The sequence below is a fragment of the Neofelis nebulosa genome, chromosome 15 (genome assembly GCF_028018385.1).
Source record: "Neofelis nebulosa isolate mNeoNeb1 chromosome 15, mNeoNeb1.pri, whole genome shotgun sequence".
Taxonomy (NCBI): domain Eukaryota; kingdom Metazoa; phylum Chordata; class Mammalia; order Carnivora; family Felidae; genus Neofelis; species Neofelis nebulosa.
The window spans coordinates 46283331-46298620 of record NC_080796.1 but is presented as its reverse complement, the minus strand read 5'-3'; the positions used below and the strand labels follow the sequence as shown (position 1 = coordinate 46298620).

At 54.8% G+C, this 15290-nt stretch overlaps 1 protein-coding gene across 2 annotated transcripts in view; it reads left to right on the top strand.

Moving 5' to 3' along the window:
- The window catches only part of CACNA1S (calcium voltage-gated channel subunit alpha1 S), a 65402-nt gene extending 51172 nt beyond the window's left edge, over positions 1-14230 (top strand). Inside the window, exons 29-44 of one of the 2 annotated variants that reach the window (XM_058700243.1) lie at positions 815-871; positions 1708-1836; positions 2036-2101; positions 2698-2789; positions 4200-4359; positions 5367-5494; positions 6501-6597; positions 6951-7053; positions 7983-8084; positions 8373-8497; positions 9686-9814; positions 10605-10855; positions 12238-12323; positions 13066-13157; positions 13363-13500; positions 13648-14230. In XM_058700243.1, coding sequence (XP_058556226.1) covers positions 815-871; positions 1708-1836; positions 2036-2101; positions 2698-2789; positions 4200-4359; positions 5367-5494; positions 6501-6597; positions 6951-7053; positions 7983-8084; positions 8373-8497; positions 9686-9814; positions 10605-10855; positions 12238-12323; positions 13066-13157; positions 13363-13500; positions 13648-13899 — 2007 coding nt within the window. In that variant the 3' untranslated portion in view covers positions 13900-14230. The remainder of the gene's footprint in view (positions 1-814; positions 872-1707; positions 1837-2035; positions 2102-2697; positions 2790-4199; positions 4360-5366; positions 5495-6500; positions 6598-6950; positions 7054-7982; positions 8085-8372; positions 8498-9685; positions 9815-10604; positions 10856-12237; positions 12324-13065; positions 13158-13362; positions 13501-13647) is intronic. The other variant, XM_058700244.1, reaches the window with a different exon arrangement.
- Positions 14231-15290: the final 1060 nt, after the last annotated feature.

Sequence of the window (15290 nt, the reverse complement as noted above, 5' to 3'; positions counted from 1 at the left end):
TTCTGATGTGCAGCCAGGATTGAGAACCAGTGGTCCAGGGAAAAGCTGCCCAAGAGAATGTTGCTTGCTGGGGAAACCAGTATACTGGGAACCAGTCCACCCACAAATAATTGCAAGATGAAACAAGGACTTCCCCTGTCCCACAACTCTGGGACAAAGGTTTCTCCTGAAAGGTGGCCTAAGAGAGAAGTTTAGAGTAAACAGGAGAAAATGCGGCTCTCACACATGCAGCTCCTGGCCCCTATGATGGAGGCCTCGGCCCCGCTCCCGGGTCCGGGGCAGAGAAGCAGCTGCGGTGGGGGTCTCAGACTCCCCCAGAGGGCCTTAGCCCCTGGAGGATGGGACTTCCATAAGGGCCTCAGTGGCACAAGGGAGCCTTGCTGGACCCGGGGAGAAATAGGGGTGTGAGCCCCCTCAGAGTGATGAGCTGGTGTTTCCAGTGTGTCCCCGCAGGGATGGCCCCAGTATCATGTGACCCAGACACACAGGAAGCACCTGAGCCCCTTGTCAGCTGTAGGCACATCCTGGAGATGGGAAGGGACCTGTCCGTGTCTGGTCTTCCCTCCTCTTCTTGCTCCCTTGTCCCCAGCCTGTTGCCTCACTGTTCCCACAGCTTCGTCCTCACACCCGCCCACCCCCACCCCTGATTGGCAGCCACTCGGGGTCTTCATCCCCTGCCGCTCTGTCTTTTCTCTCTTTAACTCTTCTGTGTGTCCTTTCTGACAACCTCTCCTCACCTCCCCCCCCTTCCCACCGTGTCCCTCCTCCTCTCTCTCTCCTCCCCTTCCCCTCCCCCGGTCTCTTCTCTCCACAGACTTTCCTGGCCTCCAGCGGGGGACTGTATTGCCTGGGTGGAGGCTGCGGGAACGTTGTAATTCCAGGCTGCATGAGCCTGCCCTGCACGCCCGCCGGCTCTCTGCCCTGCAGCTTGCATGCTCGGGCCTGGCCGTGGATTGCATGGGGTGGATCCAGCACTGAGGGCTTCCTTCCCTAGAGCAGGCGTCCTGGAGGGATCGGGTTGGGGGCGGGGGGGAGCGGGGGCTCTGCGGTAGACTGTGCATGGATGTAGTGGCTTTCTCGGAGCCCCGGGAAACGGGGCGAAGGGTCTCTCTGGCTCCCTCTGTCCAGATGGGAACATCCGGAGAGGACTGTGACTGCTAGCTGGCACAGGACCTTAGTGACCGTTCGCTGGCACGAGGTCTCTGGGGACACAGGAAGCCTGGCAGGGCTCTCCCCTTCCAGAGTTATCCGGGTGTCTAAGGCTAGGCTTGCCTGGCTTAGGACGGCCATGTGCTGAGTGGGGTGGCGATGTTGATTGATGGTGACAGAGCAGCCAAGCTTTAGGGAAACTGCGCTGAAAGGGTCCTCTGCTCCGTGGCAGCTTGAGGAGAAGGTGAGATAAGGCAGGAGGCCCCAGGAGGACAGGCCCGGCCACAGCCTCACCTCCCTGTTGCCCTCTCCTGAGAAGGGGCTTACCACGCTGCTTGGCCCACTCCCTCCTCTCGGCTAAACAAGCCCAAAGCCTTAAGGCTACGGGTGGTCCAGCGGCAGTTCGCAGCAGGGGCCGTGAGGTGGGGGTGGAGCTGCCCCCCCAATCCATGGAAGCCTCCCCAGCACACACACGTTGCCCCTCCCTCCCCCGCCTGCCCCTTACTACCCCTGTGAGGTGCCACCTCCAGACTGACCTCTGGGGCTGCCGGCCCGCAGGACCCAGACGAGAGTGCCCGCATCTCCAGCGCCTTCTTTCGCCTGTTCCGGGTCATGAGGCTGATCAAGCTGCTGAGCCGGGCAGAGGGAGTGCGCACTCTGCTGTGGACGTTCATCAAGTCCTTCCAGGTGCGTGTGCCCAGCCTACCTGGCCAGGGTCCGAGCCAGGTCTGCGTGGGGGCCGTGGTAACTGCACGTACCTGGAGAGGCTGCGAGGGACATCCGTCCAGCCCGGGGGAGAGCCCTGGGGCGACCACGGGGTCTGCAGTGAGCTCGGGGAGGGTAGGGCGTGGAGCCCTGTGCACTGACCCTCCCTCCTCACCCCCAGGCCCTGCCATACGTGGCCCTGCTCATCGTCATGCTCTTCTTCATCTACGCCGTCATCGGCATGCAGGTGAGAGGCAGGTGGGCCCAGGCCAAAGGGGGGATCTTGGCCAAGTGGGAGGGGGCGTCGGTGGACCCCAGAGAGGCCTAATTAGTGTGGAGGTTGGACCCTCCACCCTCCCTGCATCTTCCATCCTGGCCACCAGGGGCGTAGCTGTGAGTCTGAGAAAGGAGACTGCACCTTCTCCCCGATGCTGCAGTGCTGGTCAGGTGGGAGCAGTCCGGGAGGGGCCTCGGCATGCAGGTCAACAGCAGGGGCCAGGCTGTGTCTCTCCCAGGCCCTGATAGGCGCTTCAAGTGGTCCCAGTCTACCCTCCAGTGTCCCCTCTCCCCCCCATTCCCCACACTGAGTGCCCAGGTTGGCTTGCTGTTGGAAAAACCAGTCCACTCTTGGGCTTTCCTTGGGCTTGATTGGACGAACTTCACCCAACCTTGAAAATAATCTAACTGATTTGGCCTCGGGTGTGCTGTGGCCTAAAATAAAGGGGATTTGCAGGAGGTAGGGGTGGAGGAGGGGAGTAGGTCAGGTGGGAGAGGACAGTGGGGCCTGCGCTGAGGGGAAACTGTGACCTAGGTCCCATGGTTGGAGCCCTTTGTGATTTGCAGATGTTTGGTAAGATCGCCATGGTGGACGGTACCCAAATAAACCGGAACAACAACTTCCAGACCTTCCCACAAGCTGTGTTGCTGCTCTTCAGGTACCAGTCTCCTTCTGTCCCCACCTTGTCCCCACCCTCTGACCTTGGCCTTTGCTTTGCTCTACTCTACGTTGCAGGCAGGGCCGGCTTCCTGACCCTGTGGCTTGAGCAGCCACACAACACAGTGCCCTCACTCAGAAGAGCTAAGGCTCAGGGTGCCTGGGTGGCTCAGTTGGTTAAGCTCCCGACTCTTGATTTCTGCTCAGGTCATGATCTCAGTTCAGGAGATCAAGCCCCATGGGACTCTGTGCCGACAGCTTGGGATTCTCTCTGTGCCCCTCCCCTACTCGTGCTCACTCTATCTCTCTCTCTCTCAAAATAAATAAACTTTTTAAAAATTTTTTTAAAAAAGAAGAAGAAGAAGAAAAAAGAAGAGCTAAGTCTCTCCTGTCCCTGTTTTGAAATGTTTGATCACTTTTAGAAGCTAGCCGCGCTCACCATTATGCAACCGATGCCTTTTTTTTTTTTTTTTAATTTTTTTTTCAACATTTTTTATTTATTTTTGGGACAGAGAGAGACAGAGCATGAACGGGGGAGGGGCAGAGAGAGAGGGAGACACAGAATCGGAAACAGGCTCCAGGCTCCGAGCCATCAGCCCAGAGCCTGACGCGGGGCTCGAACTCACGGACCGCGAGATCGTGACCTGGCTGAAGTCGGACGCTTAACCGACTGCGCCACCCAGGCGCCCCACCGATGCCATTTTTAAAATCATTTTTGAACGAATGGCCCCACATCTTTGTTTTGCACTGGCCCCCAAAAATGACGTAGCTGGTCTAAGTGGAGTACGGTATATTCCCCTGATCTCATCCCACTGAAACAGGAGACAGAAGTCACATGTCCCTTCAAAAGAGTATGTCGCCTTGGCCAGCACAGGGCTCTCCTGTGTGACCCCCCACCAGGGAGTTGAATCATGCATTGATTTTGCCCCTTTTCTTTAGTTCAGCTCCTACCTATAGTGCTCCTTAAGGGACAGAGCAGTGGGGCCGCGGCACAGAGGGGAAACTGAGGCCTGCCTCACACTGAGCTACTTGGTGAACCCAGGGATCTGAACTGCTTCCTTTGGGTTGGGGGAGCAGCCCTAGTCTGCTCGTCTGTCCATACTCTGCTCCTGCCAGGCTGCTGGCCTCCTGAGGGGCTGCCCAAGAGTGGACATGCCTTCGGGGTGCCTGGGTAGGTTAAGCGTCCGACTTCGGCTCAGGTCATGATCTCGTGGTTCGTGAGTTCGAGCCCCATGTCGTGCTGTGTGCTGACAGCTCAGAGCCCGGAGCCCTCTCCGGATTCTGTGTGTGTGTCTCTCTCTGCCCCTCCCCCACTCTTGCTCTGTCTCTCTCTCTCTCCCAAAAATAAACATTCAACGAATAAAAAAAAAAAAAAAGAGTGAAAAGGCCAACAGAAGCACATCTCTTCCAGGTGTGCGACAGGTGAGGCGTGGCAGGAGATCCTCCTGGCCTGCAGCTACGGCAAGTTGTGTGACCCCGAATCGGATTATGCCCCGGGTGAGGAGTACACGTGTGGCACCAACTTCGCCTACTATTACTTCGTCAGCTTCTACATGCTCTGCGCCTTCCTGGTGAGATGGCGAGGAGGGTGATTTCACAAGGGAATCTGCCCCCCCCCCCCCCCCCCCGCCCTTCCCCGTCAGCTTCTGTCTCTTGGGGATTGACCTCAGGGGCACAGGAGGCAGGAGGCTCTGGTTAGATTATTCTGGTTCTGGCCATCCTGCGGGTGGCTTCGTTTTCTGAGGGGTTGCTAAAAGGTTTTTTGTTTTTGTTTTTGTTTTTTACCTTTTTTGGTTACGAATGAATAATCGAAAGAATTTAGTGGGGGCTCTGTCCTAAATAAATAGGGGCTCCCAGTAAAGCCATTTGCCCCTCCCTGTTCCTCCGAAGAGAAAGTTGCCCCGCTGTGAGGAGGCTGGGGCTCTGGAAATAAGGTCCCAGAGGAGGTCCCGAATGGGGTTAGAAACAGAGCACAGATTGTTCTAAGACGCGAGGGCTGCTGTCTGTTCATGTGGAACGCAAAGAGCCAGCAGTATCCATGGGACTGTCGTCTCTTCACTCTATTTTCTTCCCTATATTCGGTCAAAACAGTTGTGTGAGCATCTGTGTGCCCCTGGGCTCAGTGCAGAGGGTAGAAACATGATAAGACCCAGTCTGGCCCTGGAGGAGCTCATTGGGCACTTGGGGAATCCATGTGTGAGCAAGCCTTGCAGTTCAAAGGGACGCCCACTAGACACAGAAAACGCAAGAGCAGTAATGACGCACGGTCCAGTGAGGGCACAGAGGAGGGGGCTCATCTCTCTGGGGCGGGGGCAAGAGGCTGAGATGGAGGAGCTTGAGCTGGGTTTTAAAGGATCAGCACCAAGAACCCGGGCAGAGGACACTGTCTATGGAGGAGCGCAGAGGTGTGACATAGGTCACTAGTGTTTGGGACGCAGGTCATTCGGAAGGACTGCAGTGAGGGCCCAAGTAGGAAGGAGCTCTGGCCCCCTTACCCAGTGGACATCTCCCAGCCCCCAGCCCCTCCCCATTGTCACCTGCTTTCCTGTGGTGGCAGCCCTTGGTTCTCCTCTTGCAGATCATCAACCTGTTTGTAGCTGTCATCATGGACAACTTTGACTACCTCACCCGGGACTGGTCCATCCTGGGCCCCCATCACCTGGATGAGTTCAAAGCCATTTGGGCAGAGTATGACCCGGAGGCTAAGTGAGTCCAGTCTGTAGATTCTGTGCAGACTCCTCCCTTCACTGTCCACCCCCCCCCCATCCTAGCCCCTGTCCTCGCGTCCTATAGGGAATCACTCTCCAGTTTAATAAGAATGAATGGACTTCTTCTTCCTTCATTATCTGAGGTCCCAGATCAGAAAATTGGAGTTTCTTAGAGTTAGAAGGGATCCCACAGCCTCTCAGGACAGAAAACCCCTTGACTTTATTGGGAAATGGTCATTCAGCTTCTGCTTGGACACGTCTGAGAGCAGGGAACTCAGTACCTGAGCAGCTCTGGGCTCTGGCTAGCCAAAGTTTTAGTCCACTGACTAACAGCATCCTAGCTTGATTAAAATGCAAAGCCCCGAGCCGTACCCTGGACTGACTGAATCACAAACTGCATTGCTTATTAACCTGATCCTCAGGGCATTCATACCTATGTTAAATCCTGGGAAGCACTTGTGCTTTATATTCTTTCTTTAAAAAGTAATAAGCTCATATTTGATGAGTATTTCCCAAGTGTCATGCATTGTGCTAACCATTGCGTACATTATCTCATTTAATCCTTACAACAACCTATGACACAGGTCTCTAGCTCTCTACCAGTCTCTGGAAGTGAGCTTTCACCTCCAGTGATCCATACCCTCTACTTCTATTAATATAACCCAAGAGCCCCCCAGTCAGCTCAAACAGAACCCAAGGAAGGCTCTGCCGTGGGGAAAATGAGGTCCAGATTCTGGGTCTGGAGATCCCACCTCTGAGGGAATTCTGGTCTCAAAAGGATGTCTGCCCAAAAAAAGGACAGCCCATTCCTGGTGGTGGGTAACAGTGAACCCAAACATTGTTTCTTCTTTAAAGCAGGAGCTCAGCTTCAACTTCCTATACACACTCTGAAAACAGGAAGCACTCCCCTGCCACCTGGCTCTCTTCCCCTTGGCCGTTCTCTGAGCAGGGAGGAGGTCCAGGGTGGAGACGCCTGGTGTACAAGTCTCTGTGTCCTCCTGCAGGGGCAGAATCAAACACCTAGATGTGGTGACCCTGCTGAGACGGATCCAACCCCCTCTGGGCTTTGGGAAGTTCTGCCCACACCGGGTAGCATGTAAGGTAACCAGCGCGACCAGGGAGGGGTGCCCCCTGGGAGAGGAAGAGGCTCCAGTATCAAGGGACAGGGAAGCTGATGAGGGCCTGATTGGATGAGTCATTTTAGAACAGTCATCTCCTGGGTCCCCAAGTCCCTTCCTGAGGGCCTAAAGTGTCTCCCAACTCATCAGTGTCTCCCAACAGTCAACAGTGTCTCCCAACTTACCTTTCCATCCCCTCGTGAAGGGCATCCCGAATCACCTGCACCCCCAGCCTTCATGTCCCATCCCCTCCCGGTCCACAGACCAGGCCAGAATGACCTGCCAAGCTTGGCCTGGTCCCAGCTCAGCAGCCAGCCACTGCCCCTCCCCTCACAGCGGCTGGTGGGCATGAACATGCCCTTGAACAGCGACGGCACGGTCACCTTCAACGCCACTCTCTTCGCCCTGGTCCGCACAGCACTCAAGATCAAGACGGAAGGTGAGAACTTTCTGGCATGCAGCCCCCTCCCTTCTCTCAGAGGATGAGTTTTCTGGTACAGATTCTGCCAGATTCTCAGAGCTAAGGGTTGGAACCAAGAGCCATGAGGAAAAGCAGAAGGAGGACCCCAGGCTATGCCTCTTAGGGCTTCGAGAGAGCTCAAAAATTCTCTGCAGGGGAAAGGTCCCTAAGGATCTCTTCCCACACAGCTATGTCTGAATGGGGCCCAAAAAATGGCAGTGTTCGTGCAGAGGTGGGGGCTGCCTGTGGTGTGGCTCTGGGGGGAGCAGAGGGGTGCCTCAGGTAGCCCTGGGCTTGCAGCCCACACTCAGCTCCACAGCTGAGTGCCCTGCCGCCAGGAAGCAGACATCATGGGAGCAGGGAAAGGACTTAAGCTGGGGGCTCTTTGGTTCCTGAGCCCTCACTTAGCGCTCGGCTGTATCAGAGCCGTCCCCGAAGGCAATCAGGACCACTGCAGGGATCTGAGACCACCACAGGGAAGGTTTTCTTGGGAGGGCAAGGAGAGGAAGACCAAGAGTGAGAGAAACCACGTTAGGGCAACAGGAAGGTTGCCTGAGAGTCCTTGGAATAGACCAGAGGGCCATGGGGATTTAAAGGATTTTGAGGGGAAAGGGAGAAGACCAGGAGATGACAGACAGACTTCAAAGGGAGCCACTCTGAACACTGGAAGCCAAGGCTTGTGGGGTGTGGAAACATGACTCAAGGGTTGGGCTGCCCCAGGGGGATGGTGATGCCCTCCCCTTCTGGCCAGTGCTCAGCACAGCAGCTGCCAAAACCAAATAGACAAAAAAAATCTTGGCCAACATTTGTTGAATGAGGTGTTTGGAGAATTCTAGGTGTCTTTGTCAAGTGCAGTTGACTTGGGCCGTGTGACTTTAGGGCTGCCCCTGCCTGTCCCTTGCTCCCAGGTAACTTTGAGCAGGCCAATGAGGAGCTGAGGGCCATCATCAAGAAGATCTGGAAGAGAACCAGCATGAAGCTCCTGGACCAGGTCATTCCTCCAATAGGAGGTGGGTGCTGCTTTGGGAGACCAGCATCCAGAGGCAGGGAACAAGGGGACTTCTCCAGGAAGCCCTGTGGGAATCTGAGAATGGCCCAGAACCTTCGTAAATACCTTGGAGAGACCCCATGGTGGTAATCAGGGCGGGTACCAACCTTAGGGTGGAACCGCCCACTGGCCCAGTCAGCAAGGAGAGGAGTGTCCTGAAGCGCCCGGTCCTGGCTACACCTGGCTCCCACTCTGAACCTAGTTCAGATTCCTACCCACCTTCAGGACATCGCTTTTGACTCTTCTGCAGATGATGAGGTGACTGTAGGGAAGTTCTACGCCACGTTTCTCATCCAGGAGCACTTCCGGAAGTTCATGAAGCGCCAGGAAGAGTATTATGGGTATCGGCCCAAGAAGGACACTATACAAATCCAGGTAAGCCCAACCTGACCTCCAAGGGACTCCACTGAGCCAGGTCTTCGGGCTCCATGTCCTTGAAGGCCAGTGACAGAGGCAGAGAGGGAAGGAGGGCTCCAGGGTGAGTGAGGAGCCAGGCAGGAGCTCCTCCATCTTTGGGTGACAGACCCAAAGGCAATGGCATTGGTTCAGAAGAGGGATTTGAGTGCTTAAACTGGTCCATTGGCATGCAGAGAAATTTAGAACTTTGTTTCATCTCATCTGTCTTTTATTTCTATTTTTTGGTGTTAGTTATAGTGCACACAATTTACAAATTCAAAAATATGTGTGCCTTTGGGCTGTGTGCTCAAAAACTTATTTCAATTGCAATTTTTACTTTAAAACAGTGTCATGATTTTAAAAGTTGTGTGTAAAATACAAACACCTTTTTTATGAACCATTTTAAGTGTAACTCCCAGCATGACATTCCATCAACCCGGAGCATTTTCATATGTATTTCCTGCAAATAAGGGCATTCTCCTACATAATTCTTCTACACAACCACAATGCAACCACCAAAGTCAGGAAATTAACATTAAGACATTATAACCACCAAATCTTCAGGCCCCATGCAAATGTCACCAGCTGTCCCAAGAATGCCTTTATAGTAAAAGGATCCAATCTAGAATCACACATGGCATTTAGTTGTTATATCTCTTTAGACTCTTTCAGCTAGAACAGTTCCTTGGTCTTTCCTTGACAAGACCTTCACGCTTTTGAAGACTACAGGATATCCTTCAGGTTGAGTTCAGGTGATGCTTCTTCATGATAGATTTAGGGATATACATCTTGTACAGCAATGTCACAGAAATGATGCCATGTTCTCACTGCAAGCTATCATGTGACACCAATCTTGATTTGTCCCATGGCTTTAATCAACTTAAAAAACTGTATTAATGGCATATTCAGTAAAAGGAGATCATTTGTCTAAAAGACTCTACTGAGTAGGAAGATTTTTCCAGCTGGAAGCTGGAGAGGGTATGAAATCCCCATGAAGTTGGACCATCCCAGAAGTCAGAGCAAGACATAGTGGCCTCATGGAGTCCTGGGACATTGAATGTCCAGGAGAGAGTGGGGCTGGAGCTGGAGCTAGAAATGAGCAAGGCCATGGGAAGCAGTCTGGTCTCCCCCACTAGACTGGAGGGGTCACGGAGCTTCTGTCCCCAGGCCGGACTGCGGACCATTGAGGAAGAGGCAGCCCCAGAGATCCGGCGCACCATCTCAGGAGACCTGACAGCTGAAGAGGAGCTGGAGAGAGCCATGGTGGAGGCTGCGATGGAGGAAGGGATATTCCGGGTATGTGAAGGCCATGACCACGCTGTGTGTCCCAGGCACAGGGAATAGCAACATCCCGTAGAAATGAGGGCGAGAAGCCACACAGGAGGGGAATTTGGAAACTGAAGACACCCACAGCCCCACATCTCTTGGGACTCAAAATCAGTGACTCAACCTAGTCAGTTATCAAATATGACACGTATTTTCTTCCCTTCCTCTACCAAGCCTCACTCCTTTCCTCACGTCCCCACAGCCACTAGTCAACATTCATCTCTTAGAATCCCTTCATTGTCAAATGCCCCACCTGCTTCCAGTTACACTGGCCCTCAGTTCTTAGCGCTGTCTAGTGTTTTTTATGACGCTACAGAACTAAAAGGTCCTTAATGACCTTAATGACCTAGTTAAAACCTTCTGGGTTATTCATGAGGAAGTGGTGACCCAAGGAGATTATATGAGATATCCAAGTTAGCAAGTTAGTTAGTTTTAGAGGTGGGACTAGAACCAGTTCTCCAGACTCCCAATCCAGTGCTCTTTCCATGATACCATATTTCCCTATCTGGCTATCTGTGTCTCCTATGTCGTTCCTTAGATGTGTCCTGTCTACCCCATTGTACTGAGAACTCTCTGAAGGCGGGTGGTTTCTTCTCTGGCCTTACAGCCCAGTCCATTTCCCTTTGGCCTTATAGGATTTTTCTTCTAATACCATCACTTGTTCCCAGCAAATCATCCCAGTATGGCAGTCCCCATGCACTCTCAGCTCTCATTTCCCTGTCACTGCTCTCAGCCCTTATGCTCTCCTTCTTGACCCTAGAGGACTGGGGGCCTGTTTGGCCAGGTGGACAACTTCATGGAAAGGACCAACTCCCTGCCCCCTGTGATGGCCAACCAGAGACCCCTCCAGTTTGCTGAGATAGAGATGGAAGAGCTGGAATCACCTGTCTTCTTGGAGGATTTCCCTCAAGATCCACGCACCAACCCTCTTGCTCATGCCAACACCAATAATGCCAATGCCAATGTTGCCTGTGACAACAGCAGCCATAGCAACAGCCAGCTATTGTCCAGGTAGTGGCAGTCACTGCCAGCTTTGGGTGTAAGGGTACTGGGGTAGGACTGGAAAGACGTGGTTAGTGGGTTCCAGGATTTTCCGGAGAGGGGACACCCTGAAACATATAGGTTGTCCTCCGCTTGCCTTGGTGTCCTTTGGGATCCATCCTCCCCCTTAATGCAAGAGGCAGGCCCAGACTGCAGAGACTCCTTTGGCCAGCAGAGGGCAGCCTCATGTCAGCGTTGGCACAAACGTCGCGTGGTTCCTTTATTCCATCATCTACGGCAGGTCTAGGAGCTGAGACCTACTGAACGTATTAGATTATAAAGAGAGCTTACTACAACTGTGGAAAGTTAAAGTTTATTTGTAGGATTTGGGTTCCAGGGATATCTCACTGCTGTTTGGGCCCCCTCTCTTTCACCCTGAGCTGTCGACCAGATATAATCCGTGATTACATAAGTCTCATGAAAAAACAGCGGGATGAAGTCGGGGAGCTTCTCAGAAATCAACCTGCGGGCTGAGGTCCAAGCAGACCTTCCCTTATAGATAGGAGGCCGCGTGATTAGAGGTACCTTAGACCTGGAAAGGCTGAGTTGCACACCCTCAGTAATGGGCGGGACAAGGCAGAAGCCCCGTGAGCCGGTGTTTCCCATGGCCAGAGCTGCCTACACACCCTTGCATTCAGAGACCCTTTGAATTCAGCCCTCAAGCCTTGAGAGGCACCTGCACCTTGGGTCACCATGGTGTTAGGTGTTCTGGGAATACAGAAGCACCAGACCTGGGCCCTTCCCTGAAAGGATTGTAGTCTTCTTGGGAGATGTGTCACGGGACCTGATAGTGACCGAATAATCACAAAGAGCAGGTGTCCTGAGAATGCAGGCATATTGATCACCATGGGCTGGAAAGGCCTAGATTTGAGCTAAACAACGTTCCTCGGCCTCCACCGAGCATCAGAAACACCAAGGAGCTTTCAAAATTGCAGTTCCTGGGCCTCACCGCAAACTCTGGGGATGGGACATGGCCACTACTAGTCTTTAAAGCTCCCCAGGTGATCCAGTGTACCACCAAGGTTGAGAACCAGTGTCCTGGAGGTTGTGAGGCTGGGCTGAGCCTCGGAAGATGAACAGAATGTGGAAAGGGTAGAGGGAAGGGCATGTCTGACAGCAGGGACCATTGAACAAAGGAGAGGAGTGGGGGATGTATTTGGCCCATTTCTCTTAGAGAGCCAGGACTGGCTGGGCACAGAGCAGTGGGAGCACCAGCCCTGGAGTCCAGGCTGCACACAATGATGGGTCCAGATCCTGAGGGAAAAGGGTGTTTGGGGCCATAGAGGGGCAGGATGGCGGGAGAACCAGCAGCCTGCCTTGCTTCCCTATCACCAGCCTTGCTTCCATTTCAGCATCCGCTATGAAAGGGAGTTCCCTGGAGAGACAGAGACGCCTGCTGCCAGAGGAGGAGCCTTTGACCAGCCCCGAAGCGTCCTGGGTCAGTCTTTTCTGTGCACCCTAGAAGCTGAGCCTTCTCCCAGAGAGGCCTGGGGAGCCTCGCTCATTCCTTACGCTTGGGGAATCTGGCTGGGAGGGCTGGCTTGGGAGCCTGCTGCGGTGGGATCAGCTGGGCCTGGGACAGAAGAGCAGTCAGGGCCAGCTCCTGATCCAGGCAGAGGTCAAGGCTGTCATGTAGGTCACCGAGTGAGGTGGGAAGGGGGCATGCCTGGAAACTCACACCACTCGCCCGAAGGGCAGCTCCTGAACGACTGACCCCTTGGCTCTGGGGCCCTTTGGCAGATGGTCTGGCAATCTCCCGGCAGGTCCTAGACTGCTGTGTGTGACAGCAAGAGCCCTGAGGATGCTGGAGTTCAAGGGAGATGAGGGCACTTGCCTTGCTCCATGGTGTGTAAACACACACACACACACACGCACACACACACTTCTGCATGCAAACACACGTGGACACACTAAGAAACAGCTTGACCAGAGCTGGTCAAACTCTGGCCCTGATTCCCCCTCCCAAACCCACAAGCACAAAGACCAGGACAAGTACAAGGGCAATGGGACAACACAGGGTCCTGCCTGGCCTGGAGTTGTTTGGGCCTCAGCCTACATCCACCTCTAGGACCCCTTCCACAGCCCCAAGGGTCTCAGAGAGCTCTCAGAGTTTGGATGCCTGGCCAGGCAGAGCTCTGTTGACTCAGGCCCCTCTTGCCTTTGCCCTGTCTTGCCCACAGGAGCCCACAGCAAATCCTGTGTGGAAAAGCTAAAAGAACAGCTGGCCCAGAGAGAAATGCCTGGGGCCCAGGCGTCTCCTACCCCCTGCCAGGTAATAGGGCACAGGCCTGGGAAGAAACTCTATGCATAGGAAGGGTGTGGTGGTAATTTGTCCATTAATAACAGAAAGGACCCGACTTCTGGGTCCTCCCTTTTCTGTGAGTCTTGGCTGAGGCTCCCTAGGGCTAGAGTTTCACCAGATCCCAGTGGGCTCCAGCATCCCTGTTGGGGTCTTTGCTTTTGTGCATTTGGAACAGCGTGCCGGCGCAGAGCCTCCCCTGCCTCGGGAGAGGAGGGACCCTGCCCCGGGGCCTGAGGAAGCATCCCACCACGGTAGGACCAAGGAGAGTAGTTCCAGGTGCCAGACTCCAGCGACAGCCCGGCTGATACAGGAGGTGAGATGGGGGCTGGGACAGAGCAGTGGGCTGCGTTCGGGGGTGGCCCTGTGATGTCCTCAGGTAGAGAGAGGGTAGAGCCAACAGAGGCAGACCCCTGAGGCAGCTCCCCAGGAGATCACACCCAGCCTTCTCTCTTCCCTGCAGGCTCTGGTTCGAGGAGGCCTGGACACCTTGGCGGCTGATGCTGACTTTGTCACGGTGACAGGCCGGGCCCTGGCAGATGCCTGCCAGATGGAACCAGAGGATGTGGAGGTGGCAGCAACAGAGCTACTGAAAAGACAAGAGTCCCCAGAGGGCATGGCCAGTGCCCAGGGACGCTTGAGCCTCAGGTCCTCGCTGGGGAGCCTTGACCAGCATCAGGGCTCCCAGGAGACCCTGATCCCCCGCAGGCTGTGAGGTTCCGCACAGCAGCAGCATGGGCTTAGAGCTAGCATGACCAACGGTGAGGGAGGGGTGGCTGGGGCCGAGAAGGGTTAGCCCACCACGGCAGCCCCTCTCTCTCTCAGCAGCTGAATGGATGGGCCGAGTAGGGGTGGTCAGGAACGACCGGAAAACACGTCCGGAAGAAGTAGATTGACAGACCCTTCTCCTCACTGGCAAGAGGCATGGTTGGATGGAGCTTCTAATGTCTTTCAAATAGGCCTAGTCAGTGCCAGTGTCTGTCTGGCATAAGGCCACTCCCACCAGCAGGACATTAAAGTCTCCAGGCCTATGCCATTGGCCCCTGGCCCCTGCCTGTCTCCTGTTTTGGAAACTTCTACACTCACTCATCCCTCTTCCTCATCCCATTTCCCAGGAACCCCGCGCACAGGCTCGGGAGCCTGGGCCCAGGAGAACAGAGGGGCTCTCTGGGCAGCTATCCTGCGTGCAACAGAGAGGGGCTCATCGTGGAGAACGTGGATTCTCCTAGAAGTGCATGGCCAGTTCCACTGACCGGGGCCGCGTCGCCGCAGGAGGGCCTGGCGGCCTTAGAAGCAATGGCCCTACATCCCAGGCCACACCACAACCCACCTTCTTTGAAGCTATGACCCTGTCCCTTTGGCCAGAATCCACCACTGACATAGGCCTCAGGTCCCTCACGTATTTGTGCCCCTGGATATCAAAGATCTGCAGTTTCCACAGCTCGTCTTACCCACACCAAGCAGTGATGAGTCACAGTGGCTCCTACTTACCAAGTACCTCCTGTGTGCCAGACGCTGTCCCGCACCGTGGGGTGTTCTATGTTCTAGGTACAAAGCATTTCCACACAGCGTCCATTTCATTCTCATTGCACCCTCGCAAGGCGGGGTTTTTAAGGGATGAAAGGGATTTAAGGATGTGGCAGTGGAGGCACAGAGAGGTGATGTGGCATGCCTGTGGTCACACAGCCAGTGAGAGGCAGAGTTAGGCCCGCCAGGTCCCAGCGGTGCCTTTCTCTGGATACTCTTTCCTCTCCTTGCCATCCCTTCACCGAGCTTGCCCAGTGCTGGTGGCTGGGTGGCTGTGGTGACCACCGGGCCGCCCCGCAGCCTCCTGGCAAACCCCCCGGTGGGCTCCTCGGGCTCCTTGGGCGGGCCCCAGGCCGCAAGGGCAAGGGCAAGGGCAGGGAGACTCGCCCTGGCCGCAGATGTGTGGTCCCGGACCGTTCCGGCTCTCCGCTCCTCAAACCTCGACACCACTGGCTTCCCCCACGCCTTCCCTCGACAGCCTGCTGTCTTCCTCCACAGAGAAGCAGAGGCCGCCGGAAGGTCCCTCCCTCAGCTCCTGTTACCAAACTGACGAGCTTGCCAATGCTTTCGTCTCTTGCT